Source organism: Triplophysa dalaica, chromosome 10 (genome assembly GCF_015846415.1).
Source record: "Triplophysa dalaica isolate WHDGS20190420 chromosome 10, ASM1584641v1, whole genome shotgun sequence".
NCBI classification, from domain to species: domain Eukaryota; kingdom Metazoa; phylum Chordata; class Actinopteri; order Cypriniformes; family Nemacheilidae; genus Triplophysa; species Triplophysa dalaica.
Window position 1 is genome coordinate 21,468,590 of NC_079551.1, and position 17,790 is coordinate 21,486,379.

General features: G+C 43.7%; 1 protein-coding gene across 1 annotated transcript in view; it reads right to left on the minus strand.

Annotated features, from left to right (window-relative positions):
• Positions 1-7,597: 7,597 nt before the first annotated feature.
• LOC130430691 (mucin-2-like) overlaps positions 7,598-17,790 on the minus strand; it is a 30,905-nt gene continuing 20,712 nt past the window's right edge. The window contains exons 2-4 of the mRNA XM_056759832.1: positions 9,329-13,166; positions 8,726-8,821; positions 7,598-8,450 (exon numbers count right to left, since the gene is read on the minus strand). Of these exons, the coding sequence (XP_056615810.1) occupies positions 8,756-8,821; positions 9,329-13,166 (3,904 nt within the window). The 3' untranslated portion in view covers positions 7,598-8,450; positions 8,726-8,755. The remainder of the gene's footprint in view (positions 8,451-8,725; positions 8,822-9,328; positions 13,167-17,790) is intronic.

Consider the following 17,790-nt stretch of genomic DNA (forward strand, 5'->3'; position numbering starts at 1 on the left):
GGGAGGAGACCCCGGGGAAGACCTAGGACATGCTGGAGGGACTATGTCTCCCAGCTGGCCTGGGAACGCCTCTGTGTCCCCCCGGAAGAGCTGGAGGAAGTGTCTAGGGAGAGGGAAGTCTGGGCATCCCTGCTTAGACTGCTGCCCCCGCGACCCGGCCCCGGATAAGCGGAAGAAAACGAAAAAAATTGATGACCAAAGATAACAGAATGTGAAATTTTTTGGTTCATTAGTAATGTATTAATTAATTTTTCACGTGAATTACATTTACAATCTGCCATTTGTGCATTTTTTATAAATTCATTGTTAACTCTTAAAAGAAATAAAACACTACGGTGCAACATGATCTCAACATCCATCTTTGAAATTCCACAATCACTCCTTCCAAAACAGCCAGGAACCTCTGAGTCATATTTGATGAACAGCTGTCCTTCAATGATCAATGACAACACGGTCAAGCCCATACGCCTTATTCAACATTAGAAATGTGAGACCCTATCTGTCTGACCATGCGGCAGAACTCCTTGTCCAAGCCCTGGTAATCTCAAGGTTTGACTACTGCAATGCTCTCCTTGCTGGTCTTCCTACAAAGGCTATCAAACCGCTGCAGCTGGTTCAGACTGAGCAGCACGCCTCGTCTTCCAACAGCCCAAAAGGGCTCATGTGACACCCCTTTTCATCTCTCTCCATTGGCTACCGGTCGAAGCCCGTATCAGATTCAAGTCACTAACGCTTGCCTACAAGACCATCACTGGATCTGCACCGGCTTACTTTTACACCCTCCTGCACTCCTACACCCCATCAAGATCCCTGCGTTCAGCAAACCAGCGGCGTCTTGTATTGCCTTCTCATAAGGACAGTAAATCGCGTTCCCGCTCATTCTGCTTCACAACTTCTTACGGGTGGAACATTCTTAGTAACTCTGTCCGGTCAACCACATTTCTCACAACATTCAAAAAACTGACAGACAAATAAAAAATATGACTAAAAAAAAAAAAAACATTACATTATATTTTTCAATTAAGCATTGTTTTTTTCCTTAATGAACATAAATCAATGTCTGAATTTTGGACACCTTGTTCTTTGAAGACCCCTGTTGATCCTGCATTAGAGCAGACCAGGTATCCTGTAATGAAAAAATAACCAATGAAATTAGTTTGATGCTCTTTAATTTGTTTGTTTGATTTTCACTTCCTGTTGTCATTTGTATGTTAATTTCAGTTTCTTTACCACATTTTAAAAATCTAATACCATAAATACCACAAACCATGCTTCATTCAAAGACAGTTTTGTAAGCATAAAATGTAACATTTAAAAGACTTAGAAAAAAGCAAACAGCTCATCAAAAACTGATATAAACTGTTATGCTGTCGTCATTTTAAAATTAACTTATCTTGAATAATAGTCTTTGCTTTCACTTTTTACAAATTTTACAAATTGTCATCCCCTGGGGGAACGATGAAGCAGATCCTACCTCAAGTCCCCCTGTCACGGTCCCTGGGTGCTTGGCTCAAGCTTCCCACACCGTCACGCTGGCTACGGTAAACGGTCCGTCTCGGCTACTCTATCCAATTCGCTAGACCTCCGCCCAAGTTTCGAGGGATCCTCTCAACCTCAATCAGAGGCAGGGATGCTCCTGTACTACGGACTGAGGTCACCACCTTGTTGGTGAAGGCGTTCGAGCCCGTCCTTCTAGCTGAGATGTTCTCAGTGCAGTAGAGAAGTTAGTGCAGTTATTGAAGTTACAGTGCAGTAGATGAGGTAATGCAGTTATGAGAGTAGTCCATTAGTGCAAATGAGCATTCAGTAATATTCCTTGTGTGCAAGTGAGCAGTATAAAGTGCAAATGATGCTGTGTGTGTGTAAACAGTCCGGTAGAGCAGATAACATGAAGTACTGGTGTGTACAGTTCAATCATGCATGGCAGCCCTGTAGTGCAATGTAAATAATGCAATAGCAGCATTAAAGTTAAACTTATGAGGGGTAGTGGAATCAGTGGGGAGCAGAGTTCAATAATGAAACAATTCTGGCAAAAAAGCTGTTTCCTAGTCTGCTGGTTCTTGCCCGGAGGCACCTGAAGCGCCTACCGGAAGGCAGGAGAGTAAACAGTCTATGAGCGGGGTGAGAGGAGTCCTTGAGAATGCTGCGAGCTCGACGCAGACAGCGTTTCTTCTGGATGTCCTCAATGGAAGGGAGTGTAGTTCCTGTGATGCGCTTGGCTGTTTTCACCACCCGCTGCAGTGCATTGGGCTCAGCAACAGAACAGTTCCCATACCAGACTGTGACACAGTTGGTCAGATGCTCTCTATCGTGCAGCAATAGAAGTTCACCAGGATAGTTGAAGACAGTTAGTTCTTCTTCAGTGTCCTCAGAAAGAAGAGACGCTGGTGAGCCTTCTTGACCAGGCATGAGGTGTTGGTGGTCCAGGACAGGTCCTCCGAAATATGGGTCCCCAGAAACTTAAAACTGTGGATGGGGTCGTGTGTACCTCCTTTCGCCTTCCTGAAGTCCACGATGATCTCCTTTGTCTTGGAGGTGTTAAGGAGCAGGTTGTTGTTTGAGCACCATGTGGCCAGGAGTACGCGACCAGGGATGCCATCAGGGCCAGCAGCCTTGCGTGCGTTTATCCGGCTTAGTGCAGTGTAAACATCTGTGGAGTTTAGTGTGATGATTGGGTGGTCAGTAGAAGGAGTAAGCCTGGTGGGGGGTTCCTTATTGTCTCTCTCAAAGCGTGCATAAAAGTCATTAAGCTCGCTTAGGAAGGCGGCATCTGTCATTATGGGGATGGAGTGGTTGGGTTTGTAGTCACTAATGGCCTGGATGCCCTGCCACATGAGTCGAGGGTCAGAATTGGAAAAATGCTCCTCTAGCTTCAACTTGTAGCAGTGCTTGGCCTTTTTGATGCCTCTCTTCAGATTTGCCCTGGAAGTACTACAGGCCTGTGCATCACCTGATCTGAAGGCAGTGTTGCATGCTTTCAACAGGAGGCACACTTCCTTGTTCATCCATGGCTTCTGATTAGGGTATATGGTGATCTGCTTTTGGGCTGTGACACTTTCAATGGTGGTATTGATGTAGTCCAATACAGAGTAGGTGTAGCTGTCTATGTCCGTGTGAGAGCCACTGGTGGCCTGAGAAGCAAACATACTCCAGTCTGTGTTTAGAAACCATTCCTGGAGTATAAAGTCTGCCCCCGCAGGCCACACCTTGATGGTCTTCACTGATGGCTTCACATAATTAATGAGAGGTGAATACTTGGGGGTGAGGAACAAAGAAAGGTGATCAGATTGACCCAGGTGGGGGAAGGGGCTCGCGGCGTAAGCTTCAGCCATGTTTGTATAGACATGATCCAAAGTTTTGTTTCCTCTTGTGTTGCAGGAAACATGCTGGTGAAATTTAGGGAGCACTGTCTTTAAGTTAGAGTGATTAAAATCTCCCGCAACAATAAATGCAGCCTCCGGGTGAGGAGTCTGTTGTTTACTGATGGCTGCATGAAGTTCTTTCATAGCAAGCTTGGAATCAGCATCCGGTGGAATATAAGCTGCCGTTATAATGGTGGAAATGAATTCCCGTGGAAGATAATTCCCATAAATTCCCATGGCTATCGACCTAAAGGACACTGTTGTGTACACAAAGGTACCTTTTGCTCCGGCACCTAGATCGATTGGGACTTCAGGTTAACCAAGAAAAGATCAAGCTTTCCCCGGTGCAGTGCATCCTCTTTCTCGGTATGGAACTCAACTCTGCGCTCTGTCCGCAGTACGCGCCCAGTCTGTGTTGATTTCCCTGAAACACTTCAGGCAGCCAGCGGTCCCCCTGAAACAGTTTCATAGTTTCCTGGATCACATGGAGTCCTCGGTGGGGGTAATACCCCTCGGGTTGATGCACATGAGACCGAGTTCCGAGAAGAGCGTGGCACACGGCAGCACGCGCATGGTTATTACACCCCTCTGCGAACGCACCCTAACCCCCTGGTCTTCCATGGCCTTTCTCCGGATTGGGGTCCCTCTTGGGCAGGTGACAAGGCACGTCATGGTGACGACGGATGCCTCCCTGCAGAGGTGGGGTGCAGTGTGCAACGGGCGCAGTAGCGGGGCGTTGGACGGGCCCCCGCCTGCGCTGGCATACCAATTACCTAGAGTTGTGGAGTGTGCTACTTGCACTGAGGAGGCTACGGCCCGTCTAGAAACCACTACAGCTGTGGCGTACATCAATCGTCAGTGTGGCTTACGCTCACGACAGCTTACACGACTTGTAAAGTCATGTGCAGGTGATCCGCTCCCTGCGGGCCACACAAATCCCAGGCAACCTGAACCAGACACCCCTCGCACTGTCCAGCTCATTTGGATTAGGTCCAGCTCATTTGGATTCCCACGATACCACCAATTGCCCGCTTTCGTACTCCCTGTCCGAGGCCCCTCTCGTCACGGATGCCCTTGCAACAGCTGGCCGCGGGACAAGCGGAAGTACACCTTCTCCCCAGTGAGCCTCATTGCACAGACACTGTGCAAGGTCAGGGAAGAGGAGAACCAAGTGCTACTAGTGCGCCTTATATAACCCGCCTCGTCTCCGCTCCATACCCTCTTGGGACCTTAATGTGGTCCTGGCGGGCCTCTCTGGGCCCCCCATTCGAGCCCCTCGGAGGTTCCGATCTTCCTCACCTCTCGAGTAAGACGGCCCTCTTGATGTTGTTTGCTTCTTTCAAGAGGGAAGGGGACCTACAAGCATTCTACATGTCCCCAGATTGCCTTGAATTCGGGCCCGGTAACTCTCATGTTATCCTGAGACCCAGGCCCAGATACGTGCCCAAAGTTCCCACGACTTCCTTTCGGCACCAAGTGGTGAACTTGCAGGCGCTCCCCATTGGGGAGGAAGACCCAACCCCCTCCGTGTTGTGTCCAGCACGCGGACTGCGCCTCTACTTGGACCATACCCAGAGCTTCAGGAGCTCTGACCAGCTTTTTGTCTGTTTCGGAGGACAGCAGAAGGGGAGGGCTGTCTCCAAACATAGACTGGCACACTGGATTGTGAATGCCGTCACGGTGGCATACCGATCACAAGATCTCCCGTGCCCATTGGCAGTGCGGGCTCACTCCACACAGGGTATAGCCACCTCATGGGCAATGGCCAGAGGTGCCTCTCTGGCACATTTGCAGAGCTGCGGATTGGGCTATGCCCAACACCTTCGCAAGGTTTTACAACCTTCGCGTGAACCCGGTGTCAGCCCACGTCCTGCGAGTCTCTAGTAGAGTAAGGCTATAACCATCACACTGTGTGTCACAAAATACATTTTTAACATTCCACCACAAGAGCTCACACACAACATCTAGAGCGAGCATGGCAGACATTAAAAACAGAGGTTTTGGCGGCATTGGGGGTACTGTACCACAAAGCTGCTAAAAGAACACCTTAGAGTCATTGAATGGGAGTACTGGCTGCAACATATCTGACATTCTGGGACGTCTCAATCATGATAAATTCGCCTTCCCCGCTTGCCACAGAGGCTGGCCAGTGGTGGAGAAGCTGCAGAAGGTGAGGTGGACGGTGCTGAGGTCCGCAGGGTGGTCGTGCCCAGGGCGCAGTGCTCTGGGACAGACACAAGACCGGAACGAGAGAAGAACGGATGGCAACTGAGAGAGGAGCCTTTATTGAAAAGAATACTTTTTAAACTGTCTTAAACTGCATTGTACCAAGAAAAAGGTCTTGGTTTTATTTTGTCAATAAGAATTGAATAGTTTATAGAATCTTTGTGATTGAATAATTATAATGAACAAAAAAACAGTAAGGGTAAGAAAGAAGTTTTCTGATATGCTTTTGTTTAGGATCTTGCCCAGATCAAAGGTGACCATTTGGAACATCGTAAAATATCCTGACCTCTCAATAGGGGTCGCACCATTGATTAGAGTGTTGCGGGGTGTTGCGGGGATCCGGGTGTTGAAATAAAGAGGACCATTGAGGGTTGTTAAGACATGACCTCTCAGTGGAACTCTAATCGGCGCCAGCAAGTCTGATCCAACTGTCCTCTTGTAACACATCCATCAATTGACCAGGATAAATCCCAACCAACACTCGTGGACTTCAAAGAAATCCCAACAGGGAGGATGGGGTCGTTGACACTAACATGGACTCCAGATGTGTTAACAGGAATGAGGGCAAATGGTCAGTCAAGTCTTGAAGTCTCCCTCTTGTTAACCACAAAAGAATAGTTTCAAATAATTCAAACCTACATCTCCACATTGTATGTTTGTCCCCATGTTATTCGGACTCGCCTATAACCTCAAAAGCATTTGTGTTTAGTTGTATTCTGCTTATATTACCATTCTTGTACGAACTTCTTGTCAATGTACTTATAACCCTGGCATGTTTTATATCTAAATGTTTCTCTCTTCATTACTGGAAAGATGATGTATAGCACAATAACGTGTTTTCGATCCTATCGATTTTATGTCATTCTAAGAGTTCTACAGCACCAAACCTCTAAGTGATCCTGAATGCAAATGAGCTACTAAGCAAAACAAAGAAACTTTGCTTCGCTCCAAAATCAGCTCATCAGATTGGATAACTCACTTTGAAGGGCGTGAACCCGTCAAGCTTAAACAGCCGTAAACTGAGCTATCGATGCTCGGCTCATCTCGTGTCCTCGCGCTCCTGCCCGGCACGTCACCGAGACCTGTCTCTCCCTTGGAGACATTTCATCCGGCAGTTTACATCGGCTAACTTCGTCCTACCCTCGTCAGCCAATCCGGCTCCAAGAAAGAAGTAGACGGACTCACCCGCTTGCTTTGAAACCATCAGGACTCATAGAACCTTTTCAACGCGCACAGAACTTGTCCCAGCACACTCAGGGAACCAATGCAAGTATCAACTATATCCTAAATAGCTGCGTTTAAGCTTTAGCCCCTTTTTACAAAAGGAGATTATCCTCGATGGTTCATGCAGATGTGAATAGCTGTTTGTAAAACTGCCACTCTTTGTCTATTTCTTACCTTTCTTTACTGCATTTATGTTTCATGTTTTGTTTGTTAACATTTGTTATTTTGTTAGTCAGTCGTTTGTTTCCCCTTTAGTGTAGTAAATAAACCCGCATTTGTTATCCACAATTAAACTGTTAATATGTAATTTTATCACATATTAACGTCACTTAAACTGCTTGATTTCGTTATAATTTCTGGAGCGGTACTGTACTACATACAGTAAGAGTGTTATGTTTCCAAGGCCAGGAAAGTAATATTTCTTAGATTTGATATACGATCTGCGGATCACTCGCTGGACGAGTGAATTTAGTTTGTCGCTATTATCAGGTCTGCCGAATCCGTGTATTAAGTGTATAAAACAGGTATAGTTAGTCATCATTAATTATACGTCTTTTACTGTGATCAAACTCATAGTTTTCCCCGAAATACACTACATTTGTTACTAAAGAAATTTATTGTAAGAGAAATAAGATAAGAAATTATACAGTTTCCCCATCATCATGAATGAAATAAATCCAAAAAAATGGACATCCTTATCAATAACAGACAAAAAACTAGTGAAGGGTTGCCAAGTTCTTGACATATTTCCAGATCCTTCTAACCCCTCCCAAAAGAAATGATAAGCATCCCATTATATTCCAGTGTGCAAAGTGGACAGCTGCAACCAAAATAGGTTTTATATTGCCACATTTATTTATTTGAATGGTTTCTTAGTTTTTAATTCCGTGTTGAAACTCTATTTGTCTTACCCCTAATCCTATAAAAAAAGATCCTTTGATTTTCCTCATAAAGAACTCTCTATAGAAATGAAAGAGAAACTGTTTATCTTCGTAAGACCCTCACTGTACTGTACCTAGCAAACGCTCCCCAAATCTATGATAATGCATCCGGTCCTTGAGTTGCCAGGTATTCATTCATGCTCAGAATATAAATAAACATTTTGGCGGCCAAAGTTCATTGTGAAAGTAGCCCAAAAACACAACCCGTGTCTCCATAAATGCAGAGTGGAAACCAATGACCTTGTATATGGGGAGATGTGTGTGGCCTACAGTAAATAAATGTCCATGTCAACAAACAAGGGGAACAAAACAACAGGGAAACAGAAGGTGAACAAGACAACAACAGAACGACGCAGATCTAATTACATAATAAGAGATGGGCGAGACAGACGCAGTGATCTTGGCACATCTTACATTACAGAATCTTACATTAGGAATCAATGGCAAAAACTTTATTAAATATTGCACTTATAAATAAATATGCATCTCAACACTATTTACTTAGATATTGGAGTTCACAATAGTCTTGTTAAAGGTATTGTAGCACACATCTAAGGTTTTTGTAAAATTAGATTTTATAGGTTTTTAGCATTTCTTAAGATTAATTTTGTTGAGATTATTACTACGAACAATTAGAACTAAGTGTTATGCAACAGACTGGCCATATATCCAGAGTGTATCCCGCATATCTGCGACCCTGCAGAGGACAAGAGAAAAATGGATGAATGATGAGGAACAACAACTACATATTAATATAATGGATTTTAAAAGGATAATAGTGTAATAAAGTAATAATCAGAATATTGGCCTTAAATATAATCAGTTACCAAGATGTTTTTTGTATTTATTTACAACTTATTTAAATTATTTAAAATTAAATTAAATTTTGAACAGTGGTGTATGAAAATAAAACAAGCATGATAAACAGTTCTGAAGGTCTTCTGTCATCAAGTAGATAGGAGTTGTACTTGCATAAATTGAAACACCTGCCTGAGATGTCCATTAAACACGTTTCTTCACAGAAATGTTAAAGGCCCCATTAACATTTTTTTTAATTATCCCGATAAGCTGAAAGACAAGTATTTAAAGCATTTAAACATTATTTGGTTACATTTAATATGTGTGAATTCACCCCTGAAATAAAAAAGTGAACTACAGTATTTTCTCTGTACAGCCTATTGGTAAAATTTACATTTAACGTCTCTTGTTCGGGTTAAAATGTACTAATCTGCCAAGGTTGTCAGGTCAAATACTTTGTGCCTCCTGTAGTGTGCTGAACCTGAGGCAGACCACAGGATTTCGCTGTCTTAATTCCTGATAAAGTGGACATCACACTATGTTTTTGCATTATGATCAGTACATTACAATTGAAAAACATTATTTTGAGTAGCTGAGTGTGTCAGAATAAACATGTAACACACAGTATATAGTCCCCTATTATTGTGCCTAAATAAGTCTATGTGTGGGAAGCACTGAAGTTTATGTGGGTAGTTGACAAGTAAATCGTACATGTGTCCTATGTTGTGACATGGCAAAGTTTAGAAAGAAAGTAATGAAGTAAAAACATTGGTTTACCATGTCTATATGTTCCTGTGGAGTAAAATTCAGGTCACCAAAGAACCTGACATTGAGAGTTGCATGAGCAGTTGTTGTTAGTAATTTTGTAGTACTTGAATTTGTTTGTGGAGCTGTTGCTGGTGGTTCTATTTGAGGAGAAGTTGTCTGATTTGATGACAAATCACTTGGGGTTTGTGAAGTTTTGATTGGTCCTACAGTTGATGTTTCTGAAGTTGTTGGGGCAATTATTGAAGTTTTTTTAGGACCAGTAGTTGTAGTTGTTGGTATATAAATTGTTTTTGATACAGGAGTTGTGGTTTGTGCCGAATTTGTAGTTGTTGGTACAGATGATGTTGTAGATTCAGTGGTTGAAGTTTTAAGTAAAGGATTTGTTGTTGAGCCAATAGTTGTAGTTGCTAGGATATTAGTTGTGGTTGATGCAAAAGTTGTAGTTGTTTTTGCTGCAGTAGTTGTCTGTGTATAAGTTGAAGTTGTCGGCATAGTAGTTATAGTTGTTGGTGCGGTAGTTGAATGTGGCATAGTTGTTGGTGCTATACTTGTGGTTGTCAGTGTCATAGTTGTACTCGTTGGTGCAGCTGTAGTCGTAGTTGATTTGGCTGCAGTTGTTGGTGCAGTAGTTGTAGATGTTGGTGTAGTTGTTGGTGCAGTAGTTGTAGGTGCAGTAGTTGTAGTTCTTGGTGCAGTAGTTGTGTGTGCTTCAGTTGTAGTTGTTGGGGCAGTGGTTGGAGTTGTTGGTGCTTTAGTAGCAGTTGTTGGTGCGTCAGTTGTAGTGGTTGGGGCAGTAGTTGTAGTTATTGGTGCAGTAGTTGTTTGTGCTTCAGTTGTAGTTGTTGGGGCAGTAGTTGTAGTTGTTGGTGCTTTAGTAGCAGTTGTTGGTGCAGTAGTTGTAGGTGCAGTAGTTGTAGTTGTTGGTGCAGTAGTTGTGTGTGCTTCAGTTGTAGTTGTTGGGGCAGTAGTTGTAGTTGTTGGCATAGTAGTTGTAGTTGTTTGTGCTTCAGTTGTAGTTGTTTGTGCAGTGGTTGTAGTTGTTGGTGCTTCAGTTGTAGTGGTTGGTGCAGTAGTTGTAGTGGTTGGTGCAGTAGTTGTTTCTGCTTCAGTTGTAGTTTTTGGGGCAGTGGTTGTAGTTGTTGGTGCTTTAGTACCCGTTGTTGGTGCGTCAGTTGTAGTGGTTGGGGCAGTAGTTGTAGTTGTAGTTCTTGGTGCAGTAGTTGTTTGTGCTTCAGTTGTAGTTGTTGGGGCAGTAGTTGTAGTTGTTGGTGCTTTAGTAGCAGTTGATCGTGCAGTAGTTGTAGGTGCAGTAGTTGTAGTTGTTGGTGCAGTAGTTGTGTGTGCTTCAGTTGTAGTTGTTTGTGCAGTGGTTGTAGTTGTTGGTGCTTTAATTGTAGTGGTTGGTGCAATAGTTGTAGGTGCATTAGTTGAAGTTCTTGGTGCAGTAGTTGTGTGTGCTTCAGTTGTAATTGTTGGGGCAGTGGTTGTAGTTGTTTGTGCTTTAGTAGTAGTTGTTGGTGCAGTAGTTGTAGTTGTTGGTGCAGTAGTTGTAGTTGTTGGTCCATGGGTTGTAGTTGTTGGTGCAGTAGTTGTAGTTGTTGGTGCAGTAGTTGTAGTTGTTGGTGCAGTAATTGTGTGTGCTTCAGTTGTACTTGTTGGGGCAGTGGTTGTAGTTTTTTGTGCTTTAGTAGTAGTTGTTGGTGCAGTAGTTGTAGTTGTTGGTCCAGGGGTTGTAGGTTTTGGTGCAGTAGTTGTAGGTGTTGGTCCAGGGGTTGTAGTTGTGTGTGCTTCATTTGTAATTGTTTGTGCAGTGTTTGTAGTTGTTGGTGCGTCAGTTGTAGTTGTTGGTGCAGTAGTTGTAGGTGCAGTAGTTGTAGTTGTAGTTCTTGGTGCAGTAGTTGTTTGTGCTTCAGTTGTAGTTGTTGGGGCAGTAGTTGTAGTTGTTGGTGCTTTAGTAGCAGTTGTTGGTGCAGTAGTTTTTGGCGCAGTAGTTGTACTTGATGGTGCTTTAGTAGCAGTTGTTGGTGCAGTAGTTGTTGGTGCAGTAGTTGTACTTGTTGGTGCAGTAGTTGTAGTTGTTGGTCTAGCAGTTGTGTGTGCTTCAGTTGTAGTTGTTTGTGCAGTGGTTGTAGTTGTTGGTGCTTTAGTTGTAGTGGTTGGTGCAATAGTTGTAGGTGCATAAGTTGAAGTTCTTGGTGCAGTAGTTGTGTGTGCTTCAGTTGTAATTGTTGGGGCAGTGGTTGTAGTTGTTTGTGCTTTAGTAGTAGTTGGTGGTGCAGTAGTTGTAGTTGTTGGTGCAGTAGTTGTAGTTGTTGGTCCATGGGTTGTAGTTGTTGGTGCAGTAGTTGTAGTTGTTGGTGCAGTAGTTGTACTTGTTGGTGCAGTAGTTGTAGTTGTTGGTCTAGTAGTTGTGTGTGCGTCAGTTGTAGTGGTTGGGGCAGTAGTTGTAGGTGCAGTAGTTGTAGTTGTTGGTGCAGTAGTTGTTTGTGCTTCAGTTGTACTTGTTGGGGCAGTGGTTGTAGTTGTTGATGCTTTAGTAGTAGTTGTTGGTGCAGTAGTTGTAGTTGTCTGTGCTTCAGTTGTAGTTGTTTGTGCAGTGGTTGTAGTTGTTGGTGCTTCAGTTGTAGTGGTTGGTACAATATTTGTAGGTGTAGTAGTTGTAGTTCTTGGTGCAGTAGTTGTGTGTGCTTCAGTTGTAGTTGTTGGTGCAGTAGTTGTAGTTGTTGGTGCAGTAGTTGTAGTTGTTGGTCCAGGGGTTGTAGTTGTTGGTGCAGTAGTTGTAGTTGTTGGTATTTCAGTTGTAGTGGTTGGTGCAGTAGTTGTAGTGGTTGGTGCAATAGTTATAGGTGCATAAGTTGAAGTTCTTGGTGCAGTAGTTGTGTGTGCTTCGGTTGTAATTGTTGGGGCAGTGGTTGTAGTTGTTTGTGCTTTAGTAGTAGTTGGTGGTGCAGTAGTTGTAGTTGTTGGTGCAGTAGTTGTAGTTGTTGGTCCATGGGTTGTAGTTGTTGGTGCAGTAGTTGTAGTTGTTGGTGCAGTAGTTGTACTTGTTGGTGCAGTAGTTGTAGTTGTTGGTCTAGTAGTTGTGTGTGCGTCAGTTGTAGTGGTTGGGGCAGTAGTTGTAGGTGCAGTAGTTGTAGTTGTTGGTGCAGTAGTTGTTTGTGCTTCAGTTGTACTTGTTGGGGCAGTGGTTGTAGTTGTTGATGCTTTAGTAGTAGTTGTTGGTGCAGTAGTTGTAGTTGTCTGTGCTTCAGTTGTAGTTGTTTGTGCAGTGGTTGTAGTTGTTGGTGCTTCAGTTGTAGTGGTTGGTACAATATTTGTAGGTGTAGTAGTTGTAGTTCTTGGTGCAGTAGTTGTGTGTGCTTCAGTTGTAGTTGTTGGTGCAGTAGTTGTAGTTGTTGGTGCAGTAGTTGTAGTTGTTGGTCCAGGGGTTGTAGTTGTTGGTGCAGTAGTTGTAGTTGTTGGTAATTCAGTTGTAGTGGTTGGTGCAGGAGTTGTAGTGGTTGGTGCAGTAGTTGTAGGTGCAGTAGTTGTAGTTCTTGGTGCAGTAGTTGTTTCTGCTTCAGTTGTAGTTGTTGGGGCAGTGGTTGTAGTTGTTGGTGCTTTAGTAGCAGTTGTTGGTGCAGTAGTTGTAGGTGCAGTAGTTGTAGTTGTTTGTGCTTCAGTTGTAGTTGTTTGTGCAGTGGTTGTAGTTGTTGGTGCTTCAGTTGTAGTGGTCGGTGCAGTAGTTGTAGTGGTTGGTGCAATAGTTGTAGGTGCAGTAGTTGTAGGTGCAGTAGTTGTTTCTGCTTCAGTTGTAGTTGTTGGGGCAGTGGTTGTAGTTGTTGGTGCAGTAGTTGTGTATGCTTCAGTTGTAGTTGTTGGGGCAGTAGTTGTAGTTGTTGGCATAGTAGTTGTTGTTGTTTGTGCTTCAGTTGTAGTTGTTTGTGCAGTGGTTGTAGTTGTTGGTGCTTCAGTTGTAGTGGTTGGTGCAGTAGTTGTAGTGGTTGGTGCAGTAGTTGTAGTTGTTGGTGCTTTAGTAGCAGTTGATCGTGCAGTAGTTGTAGGTGCAGTAGTTGTAGTTGTTGGTGCAGTAGTTGTGTGTGCTTCAGTTGTAGTTGTTTGTGCAGTGGTTGTAGTTGTTGGTGCTTTAATTGTAGTGGTTGGTGCAATAGTTGTAGGTGCATTAGTTGAAGTTCTTGGTGCAGTAGTTGTGTGTGCTTCAGTTGTAATTGTTGGGGCAGTGGTTGTAGTTGTTTGTGCTTTAGTAGTAGTTGTTGGTGCAGTAGTTGTAGTTGTTGGTGCAGTAGTTGTAGTTGTTGGTCCATGGGTTGTAGTTGTTGGTGCAGTAGTTGTAGTTGTTGGTGCAGTAATTGTGTGTGCTTCAGTTGTACTTGTTGGGGCAGTGGTTGTAGTTTTTTGTGCTTTAGTAGTAGTTGTTGGTGCAGTAGTTGTAGTTGTTGGTCCAGGGGTTGTAGGTTTTGGTGCAGTAGTTGTAGGTGTTGGTCCAGGGGTTGTAGTTGTGTGTGCTTCATTTGTAATTGTTTGTGCAGTGTTTGTAGTTGTTGGTGCGTCAGTTGTAGTTGTTGGTGCAGTAGTTGTAGGTGCAGTAGTTGTAGTTGTAGTTCTTGGTGCAGTAGTTGTTTGTGCTTCAGTTGTAGTTGTTGGGGCAGTAGTTGTAGTTGTTGGTGCTTTAGTAGCAGTTGTTGGTGCAGTAGTTTTTGGCGCAGTAGTTGTACTTGATGGTGCTTTAGTAGCAGTTGTTGGTGCAGTAGTTGTTGGTGCAGTAGTTGTACTTGTTGGTGCAGTAGTTGTAGTTGTTGGTCTAGCAGTTGTGTGTGCTTCAGTTGTAGTTGTTTGTGCAGTGGTTGTAGTTGTTGGTGCTTTAGTTGTAGTGGTTGGTGCAATAGTTGTAGGTGCATAAGTTGAAGTTCTTGGTGCAGTAGTTGTGTGTGCTTCAGTTGTAATTGTTGGGGCAGTGGTTGTAGTTGTTTGTGCTTTAGTAGTAGTTGGTGGTGCAGTAGTTGTAGTTGTTGGTGCAGTAGTTGTAGTTGTTGGTCCATGGGTTGTAGTTGTTGGTGCAGTAGTTGTAGTTGTTGGTGCAGTAGTTGTACTTGTTGGTGCAGTAGTTGTAGTTGTTGGTCTAGTAGTTGTGTGTGCGTCAGTTGTAGTGGTTGGGGCAGTAGTTGTAGGTGCAGTAGTTGTAGTTGTTGGTGCAGTAGTTGTTTGTGCTTCAGTTGTACTTGTTGGGGCAGTGGTTGTAGTTGTTGATGCTTTAGTAGTAGTTGTTGGTGCAGTAGTTGTAGTTGTCTGTGCTTCAGTTGTAGTTGTTTGTGCAGTGGTTGTAGTTGTTGGTGCTTCAGTTGTAGTGGTTGGTACAATATTTGTAGGTGTAGTAGTTGTAGTTCTTGGTGCAGTAGTTGTGTGTGCTTCAGTTGTAGTTGTTGGTGCAGTAGTTGTAGTTGTTGGTGCAGTAGTTGTAGTTGTTGGTCCAGGGGTTGTAGTTGTTGGTGCAGTAGTTGTAGTTGTTGGTAATTCAGTTGTAGTGGTTGGTGCAGTAGTTGTAGTGGTTGGTGCAATAGTTATAGGTGCATAAGTTGAAGTTCTTGGTGCAGTAGTTGTGTGTGCTTCAGTTGTAATTGTTGGGGCAGTGGTTGTAGTTGTTTGTGCTTTAGTAGTAGTTGGTGGTGCAGTAGTTGTAGTTGTTGGTGCAGTAGTTGTAGTTGTTGGTCCATGGGTTGTAGTTGTTGGTGCAGTAGTTGTAGTTGTTGGTGCAGTAGTTGTACTTGTTGGTGCAGTAGTTGTAGTTGTTGGTCTAGTAGTTGTGTGTGCGTCAGTTGTAGTGGTTGGGGCAGTAGTTGTAGGTGCAGTAGTTGTAGTTGTTGGTGCAGTAGTTGTTTGTGCTTCAGTTGTACTTGTTGGGGCAGTGGTTGTAGTTGTTGATGCTTTAGTAGTAGTTGTTGGTGCAGTAGTTGTAGTTGTCTGTGCTTCAGTTGTAGTTGTTTGTGCAGTGGTTGTAGTTGTTGGTGCTTCAGTTGTAGTGGTTGGTACAATATTTGTAGGTGTAGTAGTTGTAGTTCTTGGTGCAGTAGTTGTGTGTGCTTCAGTTGTAGTTGTTGGTGCAGTAGTTGTAGTTGTTGGTGCAGTAGTTGTAGTTGTTGGTCCAGGGGTTGTAGTTGTTGGTGCAGTAGTTGTAGTTGTTGGTAATTCAGTTGTAGTGGTTGGTGCAGGAGTTGTAGTGGTTGGTGCAGTAGTTGTAGGTGCAGTAGTTGTAGTTCTTGGTGCAGTAGTTGTTTCTGCTTCAGTTGTAGTTGTTGGGGCAGTGGTTGTAGTTGTTGGTGCTTTAGTAGCAGTTGTTGGTGCAGTAGTTGTAGGTGCAGTAGTTGTAGTTGTTTGTGCTTCAGTTGTAGTTGTTTGTGCAGTGGTTGTAGTTGTTGGTGCTTCAGTTGTAGTGGTCGGTGCAGTAGTTGTAGTGGTTGGTGCAATAGTTGTAGGTGCAGTAGTTGTAGGTGCAGTAGTTGTTTCTGCTTCAGTTGTAGTTGTTGGGGCAGTGGTTGTAGTTGTTGGTGCAGTAGTTGTGTATGCTTCAGTTGTAGTTGTTGGGGCAGTAGTTGTAGTTGTTGGTGCTTTAGTAGCAGTTGTTGGTGCAGTAGTTGTTGGTGCAGTAGTTTTACTTGTTGGTGCAGTAGTTGTAGTTGTTGGACTAGTAGTTGTGTGTGCTTCAGTTGTAGTTGTTGGGGCAGTGGTTGTAGTTGTTGGTGCTTTAGTAGCAGTTGTTGGTGCGTCAGTTGTAGTGGTTGGGGCAGTAGTTGTAGTTGTAGTTCTTGGTGCAGTAGTTGTTTGTGCTTCAGTTGTAGTTGTTGGGGCAGTAGTTGCAGTTGTTGGTGCTTTAGTAGCAGTTGTTGGTGCAGTATTTGTAGGTGCAGTAGTTGTAGTTGTTGGTGCAGTAGTTGTGTGTGCTTCAGTTGTAGTTGTTTGTGCAGTGGTTGTAGTTGTTGGTGCTTTAGTTGTAGTGGTTGGTGCAATAGTTGCAGGTGCATTAGTTGAAGTTCTTGGTGCAGTAGTTGTGTGTGCTTCAGTTGTAATTGTTGGGGCAGTGGTTGTAGTTGTTTGTGCTTTAGTAGTAGTTGTTGGTGTAGTAGTTGTAGTTGTTGGTGCAGTAGTTGTAGTTGTTGGTCCATGGGTTGTAGTTGTTGGTGCAGTAGTTGTAGTTGTTGGTGCAGTAGTTGTTGGTGCAGTAGTTGTGTGGGCTTCAGTTGTACTTGTTGGGACAGTGGTTGTAGTTGTTTGTGCTTTAGTAGTAGTTGTTGGTGCAGTAGTTGTAGTTATTGGTCCAGGGGTTGTAGGTTTTGGTGCAGTAGTTGTAGTTGTTGGTCCAGGGGTTGTAGTTGTGTGTGCTTCAGTTGTAATTGTTTGTGCAGTGATTGTAGTTGTTGGTGCGTCAGTTGTAGTTGTTGGAGCAGTAGTTGTAGGTGCAGTAGTTGTAGTTCTTGGTGCAATAGTTGTTTGTGCTTCAGTTGTAGTTGTTGGGGCAGTAGTTGTAGTTGTTGGTGCTTTAGTAGCAGTTGTTGGTGCAGTAGTTGTTGGTGCAGTAGTTGTACTTGTTGGTGCTTTATTAGCATTTGTTGGTGCAGTAGTTGTTGGTGCAGTAGTTGTACTTGTTGGTGCAGTAGTTGTAGTTGTTGGTCTAGTAGTTGTGTGTGCTTCAGTTGTAGTTGTTTGTGCAGTGGTTGTAGTTGTTGGTGCTTTAGTTGTAGTGGTTGGTGCAATAGTTGTAGGTGCATTAGTTGAAGTTCTTGGTGCAGTAGTTGTGTGTGCTTCAGTTGTAATTGTTGGGGCAGTGGTTGTAGTTGTTTGTGCTTTAGTAGTAGTTGTTGGGGCAGTGGTTGTAGTTGTTGGTGCTCTAGTAGCAGTTGTTGGTGCGTCAGTTATAGTGGTTGGGGCAGTAGTTGTAGTTCTTGGTGAAGTAGTTGTTTGTGCTTCAGTTGTAGTTGTCGGGGCAGTGGTTGTAGTTGTTGGTGCTTTAGTAGCAGTTGTTGGTGCGTCAGTTATAGTGGTTGGGGCAGTAGTTGTAGTTCTTGGTGCAGTAGTTGTTTGTGCTTCAGTTGTAGTTGTTGGGGCAGTGGTTGTAGTTGTTGGTGCTTTAGTAGCAGTTGTTTGTGCTTCAGTTGTAGTTGTTGGGGCAGTAGTTGTAGTTGTTGGTGCTTTAGTAGCAGTTGTTGGTGCAGTAGTTGTTGGTGCAGTAGTTGTACTTGTTGGTGCAGTAGTTGTAGTTGTTGGTCTAGTATTTGTATGTGCTTCAGTTGTAGTTGTTGGGGCAGTGGTTGTAGTTGTTGGTGCTTTAGTAGCAGTTGTTGGTGCGTCAGTTGTAGTGATTGGGGCAGTAGTTGTAGTTGTAGTTCTTGGTGCAGTAGTTGTTTGTGCTTCAGTTGTAGTTGTTGGGGCAGTAGTTGTAGTTGTTGGTGCTTTAGTAGCAGTTGTTGGTGCAGTAGTTG